Genomic DNA, 12,072 nt, shown 5'->3' on the forward strand with positions numbered 1-12,072 from the left:
TTCGGATTTTGATTGATACATATTCTGCACTAATTCAGCCACGCACCGATTTGTCTCTGTTATGACAAATTTGAAAATATGACAAAATAAGCTTACAGTGAAATATGTAAATGTGTTCCTGATTTTTTGTTTTCAACAAGACAGGCAAAGAAAATGAATTAAAGGCGTATTTAAGATTAGCCTGAATAGGTGTGCCGCAAAAATAATTTAATTAATAAGTCAATTTTTAGGTGTGGTTCCAAAATAAACGATCTAAAGAGCGGCGAATGAAGCAACTCACCTCAATGGGACTAAGACCTTTCTTTGGAGCTTCGCGGAAATTAAGAGGCTTTCCTGTAAGTCCTGGCTTAGACGATGGTAATGGTGGACCAGGATTTAGCCCTTATTTTGATCCGAAGTTTCCTGCCGAATTTGGCCCGTATTCTCACCCCCATCATCCTCATCATCATGGGCCGTTTCCTGACTATTTTCCTGGTAGCCAAGGACCTCCTCCTGGAAGTTCCCTTGCATTTAGTGGAGGCCCAGGTGAGTTTTTGAGATTGCATATAATACTTTAGAGCAAAATAAGTAAAATAAGAAAGAAAACTGTACAGAACATGCATATATTTTCCAGCCAATTTGGTAAGGAGTCCAGCCTTAGTAACTGCAATTCCCTATTTCCCGTGGAAGACCAAATAAATTCAAGACAAGTTGGTGCTCGTACTATTCGGATAAAAGGGAGTATAGTTCGTCTTTGAACCAAATTTTTGGTTTTGGGGAGGTGATCCTTCAAATTAATTATGAATTACTTTCGTATTTTAATGTTGAAGAGCAATTACATATGTGGAATTACATCTTGGAATTCCTGCGGTAGCTAGCAGTGCTGCCACTTCTTACGATTTTTTCAAAGGTCTTGGGATTTCAGTCCTAAGCTTTGTATCTTACATATATATATATATATATATATATATATATATATATATATATATATATATATATATAATAATTATATAATAATACAAATATATATATATATAATAATTATTATTATTAATTTTGGGAGTTTTTCAAAACTGCAGATTTTTCGCTAGTGAATCTTGGTATAATATTAAATTTCCAGTGGCAGTTCTGTTTGCTAGTGGCGGGCCTGTAGAGTCATTAAATAAAAAAACTAATTTTTTTAGCTGAAAGTAAGGAGCGACATTAAAACTTAAAACGAACAGAAATTACTCCGTATCTGAAATGGGTTGTCCCCTCCGCAATACCTCGCTCTTTACGTTAAAGTTTTTAATTGTTTTAAAAAGTAGAATTGTGGCAAAGAGTCAAACTTTAGCGTAAAGAGCGAGGGATTGCGCAGGGGACAACCCATTTCAGATACGGAGTAATTTCTGTTCGTTTTAAGTTTTAATGTCACTCCTTACTTTCAGCTAAAAAAATTAGTTTTCTTTATTTAATTTCTGAACGTTTTTGAATTAATGCATGTTTGGTTTTGGCTCTCCGCACATAAATTATTAAAATGAAATTTGTATATTAATTCTTTTTTTGGCTAAATGGCTTTCTCTTAGTTTTGATCAGACGATTTTAAGAAATAAGGGGTGGAGAAGGAGGCCTAGTTGCCCTCCAATTTTTCGGTTACTTAAAAAGGCAACTAGAACTTTTAATTTTTAACGAACGTTTTTATTAGTAAAAAATATACGTAACTTAAGAATTAACTTACGTAACAAACTTTCATAATCTTATATTTTTATTATGTATACGAGGGGGTTTGTACCCTCGTTAATACCTCGCTCTTTACACTAAATCGTAAGTTTTGTCCCAATTCTTTAAGAATGACCCCTGAATCAGAAAGGCCGTAGAATAAATAGTTGAAATTACTAAAAAATACTTTAGCATAAAGAGCGAGGTATATATCTCCTCCTAAATACCTCGCTCTTTATGCTAGAGTATTTTTAGAACACCTCATATGCGTAATAATCTCTGTTCGTTTTAAGTTTAAATGCTACTCCTTCCTTTCATTTGAAAAAACGTTTTCATGTTTATTTTTCATTGTTTTCTTATAGTAATGCTAGAAAATCCTGCGCCCTTTTCATTGAATTTTTGTTCCCCCATGACAGATTCCTCCAAGGAAAGATCCTCCAACATAGCCCCCCCCTCAACCCCACCCCCAAACAAAATAAAATCCACCTGAAAACGTCTGTACACTTCCCAATAACCATTACTATATGTAAACACTGGTCAAAGTTTGTAACTTGCAGCCCCTCCCCCAGGGATTGTGAGGGAGTAAGTCATACCCAAAGACACAGTTATTATGGTTTTCGACTATGTTGAACAAAATGGCTGACTCAGAATTTTGATCCGTTGACTTTGGGAAAAAATGAGCGTGGGAGGGGGCCTAGATGCCCTCCAATTTTGTTGGTCACGTAAAAAGGGCACTAGAACTTTTCATTTCCGTTAGAATCAGCCCTCTTGCAACATTCTAGGACCATTTGGTCGATACGATGACCCCTGGGAAAAAAAAAAACAAAACAAATCACGCACCCGTGATTTGTCTTCTGGCAAAAAATACAAAATTCCACATTTTTGTAGATAGGAGCTTGAAACTTCTACAGTAGGGTTCTCTGATACGCTGAATCTGATGGTGTCATTTTCGTTAAGATTCTATGACTTTTAGGGGGTTTTCCTAAATAAGGCAGATTTTCTCAGGCTCTTAACTTTTGATGGGTAAGACTAAACTTGATGAAACTTATATATTTAAAATCAGCATTAAAATGCGATTTTTTTATGTAGCTATTGATATCAAAATTCAATTTTTTAGAGTTTGGTTACTATTGAGCCGGGTCGCTCCTTACTACAGTTCGTTACCACGAACTGTTTGATATCCAGGAATCTGCTCCGAGAGGGGGGATGGTTGATGGAGTGGTTAACTGCGAAAACAAATATTTCTTGGTTTTAAGTTGCCGTAATGTGTGCTTTTATGTAATCTATCAATTTTCTGAGTGGTTAAACCATAGTCACCAGAGATTTTAGTCCTATCTATTTTTTTCTATTTTTTTCTAACAATCTTGTGCAGTGTAGCTTAGGCTTCGCGAAATAGCACCTTTTTTGACAAAAATATATCTTTTCCCGACCTTTACCTCTCTCTCTTCTAAAATGTTTAGTTATCTTATATTGTTTCCGAAAAAAAGTCTTCTGGTGCTTGTAGGATCAACCGGAGTATGCGCCAATAGCATTAGCAATATCTGCATTAAAAGCGAGACATTTTTTGTATGACAATTTTTTTCTTATTTTTACCTCCCTTCTCTGTAATATATTTACTGGTCTTAGCTGTTACTAAGAACATGACTGTTCTTGAAGTATAATTTTTTTTTAAATCCAACCTTTGCTACCTTCTCCCTAAAGTTTTGGGTGTATTGCCCCCTCCAAAAACAAATTATGTGGTGTTAGCTGAGTCAACTTTAGAAGGCACACACACACACACACACATATATATATATATATATATATATATATATATATATATATATATATATATATATATATATATATATATATATATATATATATATATATATATAATCAAAAGCCTCCGCAATTTACTTGCAGCTTCAGTAACTTTAAAAGTTCCGAACTTGGATTGCGTTCAAAATCAGCGTGAAATGTGTTTTTTTTTTTTTTTAAATAAAATTCACACTTTAAGCAGCTTAGAATGCGGTGACTGTAAAAAGGAAAATGCGAATCATGCAATTTCAAAATTGCTGACACTAGCAGTTGACACCAAAAAACTCTGCACGATATCTATGCAATAAAGTATTTTATACAATAAGAAAATGAGAGATATTAAAATGTAATAAATATTCGTTTAATTTTATATTTAAGATAAGATAATATATATAGGATAATATATATAAGATAATATATTAGTTTAATTGGCACTATTCCAATTCATTTTTGGCAATGACCTGACCAAATTTATATATAATAAGTTTATGGAAAACAAACATCGTAATAATAAAAACTAAATAAAAGCTGAACGTTGGGGCTTAAATTGTTTTTGCAGGTTTAAGACTCCACATAAAAACCATCTACCCCTTCCATCCCTTGACAGTTCGACTATTTGAATAATAAAATTATAAAATAAAATTTTAAATTTAAGTAAAAGGAATATATGCAATAAGTGATGCACTCAAAATCACTAGGTACTAACGTATTATACCGACCACAGTGTTGTTCTTGATCTGGTACAAGACCAATTTATCTGTGCGTACTTGGAGATAATCAACCTTAGTCTGAGTGACATTTATCACTATGCAGGTATATCTTAATTAAATATTTAATATATAGATTGGTTAGGTATTTAATATAATGCGTTCTGGGTTGCCTGCTTTCCATAGTTCTCTGTTGTAGTTTCAATAATTTTTGTTGCTGAAGTAAAATATTTTTATCACAATTCGGTATATTTCATTATGATTTAACTAACGTCACTTCTTGAGTGTTTTCAGCATAATACGTAACCATCAAACAATAAATTCCCCCAAAAAAGTTAAAGGAAAATTTAAAATTTAATACTTTTAAAAACAAATTGAATAGATAAGGCAAAATTTCCCCGTATCCATCAGTTCAAAGCATTATAATTAAACTATTATTGAAAATTGTTGAAAAATCTTGTCCAACATATACGTAGCACGCAAAAATCTGGATTCTTAATGAGAAGAACCAAAAAGATTTGAAACATACTTTTCTTAACCAATGAAAAAGGTTTCCTTAACCTATATACACTTAACAAAACAGAAATTAATTGTAAAAACTTCTCCCTAAAAATATCTAATCCACAACACTTTTAATGTTATGACTTGCAGGTAGGGCTTAGGCGAGTTCCCTAATGTGTTCCGAAATTCAAATAAATTAAATAGATAAGATAAAATAAATTTGTTTTCTGGCTATTCTTTAGCAGCAGTTAGTCGATACTTATCAGTTTTCAATCCTCCCTTACGTGTTCAGTAACGGAAAAGTGCGCAGAAAGTTGTCTTATTGTCTACTAATGATTTGCCTTAAGATAATTTGGATGCAAGCCTAGTAATTATAAGGTGTGCGAATACAATGGACTCTTTTTAGAAGGTGGAATTTTAAAGCAATTGCTGCAAGGGTTTTAGTCTGGTATGCCAATCTTATTACTCGAAGATTTTGTACCTCCCATTTTTTGTTCCCTTGCTATTCATCTTACCTCTTTCTTGAACAAAAGAACGCCACCTTTTATCTGGATGGTTTATTTGTGGGCGGTCTATGTAACACCAATGTATTATAAAGTAGAAGCCATGAAGTAAATAAAAAATATTCTCATCCAAACATGCGTGGATAAGGCGATTTGACACTCGGACACAATGCTAATCCCTAGAGCTCGTCAAAACGATATAGTTCTGCTTGGGGGGCGGGGATTAGGGTAACTGAATCTGATTCTATAGGGGGCCAACTGCTACGGAATTTGAGATGTTTGTTCTTTTGTTAGCTGAATAAGCGTCGTGCGGCTGCGCTTTTGATCAAATATCAATGCAAGTCAGTTTCAAATTATCTGATACGTGATTCTATTGTAACTTATTTCATGTCTGGCATAAAACTGGTTCTGTTTTGTTTGGTCATCATATATAGAAGGCGTCGGTGTCACAGATTTTGTGACGAACTTTAAGTAAGGAGGGACACGGGGCAAGAGTAGCCAAAAATCTAAAAAAAAAACGAATCAAAAGAATCAGTTTATTCGCGAATCTGAATATGTAAAAATCATTATGTGACTCATCAACAGTGACGAAAATTTGCCCTATTTTTAACAAAGGGACAAAAACGCCCCCAAAAGGCTAAGTGATATTAATGAAAATTATACCATCAAACTAAGCATATTAGAGAACCCTTTTGTTAAGTTTTCAAGCACCTATCAACAAAAATGTTGAATTTTCATTTTTTTTATTGGGAAAAATGATCAACGATTTTTTTTTTTTTTTTTTTTTTTTTTTTTTTTTTTTTTTTTTAGAGAGAGAGAGAAGACCGTATTGGAACAACGATGCTGGAAAATGGGTAAAAGTTGATTCGAATAGATATTAAAATCTTTAGTGTCCCTCTTAAGTATCAAAACAACTGTGCCACGGTACAGGGGTGTTTTCTCCCACTTTCTGGCACAGACAATAATTTTGGGCCAGAGGGTTTCAGGTAGCTACCAAATCATAATGATGAGACAGTCAGTCAATTTAAAAACGTCGAAAAACAATTCCGCCCGATGGCACATTCGTGCCTAAATTATATCCTAAATGTATATCCTGTATGAGTGTGTTTGTGTGTTTGTGTGTGTTTGACCTCGAAATCAGAAGATGCTTTTGACTAGGCTGAGAATGGGTATATGTGGTACGTTCTGCATTAGAGTAGTAACTATGAGTTTTGCAGTTAATTTCATATGAAAGCTTTTCAATGATCCCCCCTTTATATGGGTAATTTTGATGGGCTTTGTCTCAAGGAACACAGGAAAGGGAATGGGAGAACACGGAATCAAACGGAAATTAAAAGTTCTATTGCCCTTTTTAAGTGATCAAAAAATTAGAGGGCAACTAGGCCCTTTCCACGCTCATTTTCCCCCCAAAGTCATCCGATCAAGATTTCGAGATAGCCATTTTGTTCAGTATAGTCGAAAAATTTAGTAACTGTGTCTTTGAGGATGATTTAATCGCCACACTCCCAGGGGTAACGGCTGCAAGTTACGAACTTTCCCACATTGGGAGGTATACAGACGTTTTCAAAGGGGATTTTTATCTGGTGGGACGGGGTTGGGGGTTACGCAGGAGGATCCTTCCATGGAAAAATTTTTCAAAAGGGAAGGGAATTTTCCGGGAAGGGGGTGCCGGATTTCCAAGGCTATTATTTAAAAATCAATCAGAAATTTTAAAAAAATAAGTTTTTTCAACTGAAAGCAAGGAGCAACATTAAAACTTAAAACGAACGGAAATTATTACGTATATGAGGGTTCGCCCCCTTGTTAATACCTCATTCTTTACGCTAAAGTTTTTTTTAGCACTTTCAAAAGAGAGATTTATTCTAATTAAACGGCCTTTGTCATTCAGGGGTCACTTAAAAAATTGGAAAAAAATTTGAAATTTAGCGTAAAGAGTGAGGTATTGACGAGGGGGTGAACCCCCTTATATATATATAATAATTTATGTTCTTTTTAAGTCTTAATGTTGCTCCTTGCTTTTAGTTGAAAAAAACTTGTTTTTTTAATTTAATTAAAAAAACGATTAAATATTAAAACTAATTAATTTAATTAATTTAATTAATTTAATTAATTTAATTAAAAATTATTTAATTAAATAAGTAAAGACGACAGTGAAGATGTTAAAAGTAGAACAGCCAAGGATCAGGGAGTTTTTTAAGTAAAAAAAAAAGTGTGGATGAATAAGAAGATACATCTGCAAACCAAGGTAAGAATATTGGAAGCTACAGAGATGACTGTGGTCAAATATGGTTCTGAAGCGTGGGCGCTCTGAAAAGCAAATGAAGATTTGCTAGATGTTTCCAGAGAAATTGCATGCGGGTTGTTCTGGGTATCCGACTGACTTTCCGTATTTCAAACATTAGGCCTTACGAAGAGTGTGGTTCAATCCCGCTTTTCAGGGTTATAATGAGAGAATGGTTGAGATGGCTAGGGCACGTTCTGCGGATGAAGGATGAAAGTAATCTCTCTGTTTTTCTTTGGTGGCAAAAAATGGGAGGCAAGTGGAGCTTGGAGATGGGAAATTTGGATTTTTTTCAGTTGTTTTTGCCTTGTTATTTTTCAGTTGTTTCAATTGTTGTTTCTTCAGTTGTTGTTTTCAGTTATTATGATTTTTCCTTTTGCTAGCATTTTCATTGGCTGTATGCTCGTATTGCCGAGTTGCTTATTTTTTTTTGTCCTCTGTCTGGTTAAACATACACTTCTCTTTGTTAGTTTATTGAACTATAAAAATTTAGCTAGTTATGTATGCGGTGGATATTTAAATCGACATTAATCGATACAGTCCATCAATGAAAATTATTTATACCATTTTGTAACTGTTTGGCTTGCATTTAGGCTCCTTGCGCCATATTAGATTTCATGGTTGAACACTACATTGATCATATGCCATTCCATTTGTAGGAAGCAACTGAAAACAAATGAAGACAGATGGACAGTGTTAAGTTTCAACCCCCTGCAAAGACTTGGAGATAGATAAGACAATGAAGGCAGTAAATAGTTGTGTTCATTCATTGAATGCAATTATTATGAAAACCTAGTATTCCAAACCAAGATCTTTCAATACACAGCAAACTTTTTCCGCCGAATCATACTTGCGGTTTTCTGTCCGTCCCTTTTAGTATATACTGAGCAATATAGAACCTACCATCCAAGTTTTAGTTATTTAATTCTTACCTATATATATATATATATATATATATATATATATATATATATATATATATATATATATATATATATATATATATATATATATATATATATATATATATATATATATATACGCCTATATCCGAATCGCAGTCTCCCCTCAAAAAAAATAAATTGTCCGACTTATAAAAACATAAAAAAAGCATATGAACAAATTTTTGGTGCGTCAAAAAAACAATTTTAAGCCCTTTCTGAAAAAATTACCTCCAAGTAAAATCCTGGATATTTTAGCAATTTCACGACAAGGGCACAAGTTCTCGAACTAGAGTAAGTGAAGAGTCCTAAGCTGACCTCAGGGTATGCTGAAACTAGACTACAGTCCTGTGGTGAAGGTTCACGAAAATATAGAGGGGACAAGGATTCTTTAAATGAAGATATAAAAAAAGCTTTTTTCGACATGTAAAAAAAAAATCGAATTTTTAATAAAATGCACAAAATATCCGGGTTGGGGTAATCACCCCTTCCTAAATAGCACCCCAGTCAAAACCGTCTGTTTCAACTAATCTTTGTTTTCTTTTACGCAAAAAGTATAGACAGTCTTTTTGCTTGTTTTCCGTTTATTTTATTTCTCTTTGCTCTTTGGATTTTTTTAAGTTCAGTGTCATTTATTTGTCAATAAATTTACAACAACAAAAAAAATTCAATATAGTCTCCTCCGGAAAAACAGAGGAGAAAAATGAAACAAATACAAAAAAAAAGTTTTCATAATAATACATTCACACCTTCAAGCCTTCTCATATCTTTTGTTCTACTTGCTGATTAGATAGAGAAATACCCCATGCAGGTTTAGTCCCTGAATAAATCATTCATTCATTTGTTCATCAAAAGCCCTAAATGGGTTCTGAGGGCTTAGACCCTGGTTTAAGCTATGTTGAAACCACAACCAAATCTTTTAATGTAGTAAATATTTATTTCTTATTTTCTATTGTCTCTATATAACATTCACATTGAATTCCACACATTCATGGGGTATTTTGCGGCATTTTCGTCCCACTTCAAAAGGTTCCCGACACAGCTTGGCATTTGAAAAGGCAAAGACTTAAACCATCTTAATGTCACCTTGTTCAACCATTGGTGACCACTTGCTAAGATCAGATTACCATGGATTAGTCTTCTTCTAAATGTCATGAATTTGAAGTATGTCTCTTCGGACAATATCGGGTGACAAGCCTTCTGTTCCGGATGTTGTTTTATTATTAATGCATGCGGCCTGGAAAATGGGACTTTGTAAATCACCCGAGTGTTTGTCGAAAATTAACGTCTGACTGAAGTGTTTACTTTGTGGTGATTATTATATACCTAGCTTAGGCAAGAGGTTGAGTAAATGTATATATCGGAGTAGAGAGGTTTCCAAAATAACGTCTTGCCTTATTTTACTGTTAATCTTTTTGAAAATTGTGCTTTTGTAAATCACCCAAATGCGTTTCGGAAATTAATCTCTGACGGAAGTGTATAGTTCGTGGTGATTATTATATACCTAGCTTTGGCAAGAGGTTGAGTAAATGTAGATATTGAAGCAGAGAGGTTTCCAAAATAACATCCTACCTCATTTTACTGTGGATCTTTTTGAAAATAGTGCTTTTGTAAATCACCCAAATGTTCCTAGGAAATTAACTTCTGACGGAAGTGTACAGTTCCGTAATAATAATTGATAGAAAGTGATAATAATTATGATTTTTGGCAAGAGGAGATGGAAATCGAAGTCCCTACCTACGCATGGCCCTCAATTCGTTATGTGTTTATGGCTTGATTTAAATATGATATTAATGGGTCTATGGTTTGTAATTAACTATTTTCGGTTTAAGTCTCTGAATTTTTACTGCTATCTTGGGAAGAAGCACAATATTTTCTTTATCTTTTTTATTTTTGTATAGAGACTGGGCTATATTTCCTGAATAGATATCTTTTCCATAATTCATATAATGTGAAACAAATCATACTTTAAAATCAAATCACACTCTATATGAACTGGACTGAACTTGCATATAAAAAAGAAAACACTCTGAACATGATGTTTTAAAGTTTTAACATTTTTTTTTCTTTTTGACCCAACTTTATTTACAACTAACTAGATCCTATGCTGCTGCTTTATGGAAATATGGCCCGTTTTACGTCAAGGGAGTCTTTTATAATAAGTCATGGACTTCCAGCTAGGCGGCCAAATCATGTCCCCCTTATTTAACATAGAACCTGAAAGACAGTTACTCTAGAAGGAAATAGGTAGGAACATGGTCGTATCAAGGAGAAAGAGTGCCAGGTTTGACCCCTGCCGCCAGCTTGGAAGTCGAATCATTGTCAAACATGATTCTTAAAGTTTAGATGAAAATAATTTTATTACTTTTTGACCAAACTGTATGCTTAGCTTATTATATCCAATAGCGGTTATTTCTCTATAAATCTGGCCTGTTTAAGGTCAAAGAAGTCTTTTATGACAATACTGGACTTAGTTCATCCATCTTTGTAACCAAATTAAGTCCAACTGATTAAACATAAAACCTGAAATACTTAATTATTAATTATTATTAGTTGTAAAATATTATAATATTAAAATATTAATTTAATATTAATTATTAGTATTAATTAATATTATTAATATTAATTAATAAAATATCAATTATTAATTATTAATAATTATTAAATATTACTGAAAGAAACAGGCTGAAGTTCGGCCATATCAAGGGGTACTTTTAATAGATCTCTATTTTTTGTGTAAGATACCCTCCTCTCAAAAAATGACTTTACCCCCTGAACCAAAAACTGGATACTCCCTTGGGTAGGAGTGCCCATATACAAGTTCCGTAGAACCCGGGAAATATCCTGCTGTTTCTACCGTTCCCACAGTAGACTTTTGACAATTTTCGACCTTCATTTATCTGAATACGTCAATGTTTATTTTCCATTTGCAATAATTGAGTGCTCAAGAAAGTGGTACCTGAGTCCAAATTATCACAAATCAGGGGACTGTCCTGATCATTCGTCGTTGGGAAAAAAAGTACGGTTGTGTCGATGAACTCAAAACACAGATTAATGAATATAAACACACGAGAACGCTGTACCTTTCTTTGAAATTATACCCCCAATTAAGATTGGCTAAAATGATCCAATCTGAGTAACACGACCTTAAAAGACACTTCTAATGCTTTAAAGTTTTTAAACACTTATATAGGTCTAGATTCAATTAGATTATTTTTTCTAATTTATTACATCATTACTTGTAAACACAGGGTAGCTTCTAGGATTTTTTTTTTTTGGGGGGGGGGTACAAAAAAATTTTTAAAGTGGACAAAATATATTTAAATTCATTTGTGTTTTGATTTTACGAGTCGGACAAATATTTTGGGAGCGGGGAGGGGGGTTAAAACCCCCCTAACCCGTCCTGGATACAACCTTGGGTAAACAAAGAAATGAATTAATTACGTTCGAATGCTGTTTTAGCTCCCTTTATTCATCCAAGTCACTCCTATGTTATATGCATTCAGGAGTGAATTTTTATTGGGTGGGGGGCAAGAAGGGTTCATATCCGGATAGTCAAGTAGCATGGGCTGTATAATATTTTTTTCGTAAAATTATTGCGGGGGGCAACTATCCCCCCTTCCTCCCAAACTACACCCCTGTATATATTACTGTACGCATGC

General features: G+C 33.7%; 1 protein-coding gene across 1 annotated transcript in view; it reads left to right on the top strand.

Annotated features, from left to right (window-relative positions):
* LOC136034075 (LIM/homeobox protein Lhx5-like) overlaps positions 1 to 12,072 on the top strand; it is a 63,162-nt gene that overhangs the window by 45,079 nt on the left and 6,011 nt on the right. The window contains exon 5 of the mRNA XM_065715195.1: positions 231 to 525. Coding sequence (XP_065571267.1) covers positions 231 to 525 — 295 coding nt within the window. The remainder of the gene's footprint in view (positions 1 to 230; positions 526 to 12,072) is intronic.

Source organism: Artemia franciscana, chromosome 12 (genome assembly GCF_032884065.1).
Source record: "Artemia franciscana chromosome 12, ASM3288406v1, whole genome shotgun sequence".
Classification (NCBI taxonomy): Eukaryota; Metazoa; Arthropoda; class Branchiopoda; order Anostraca; family Artemiidae; genus Artemia; species Artemia franciscana.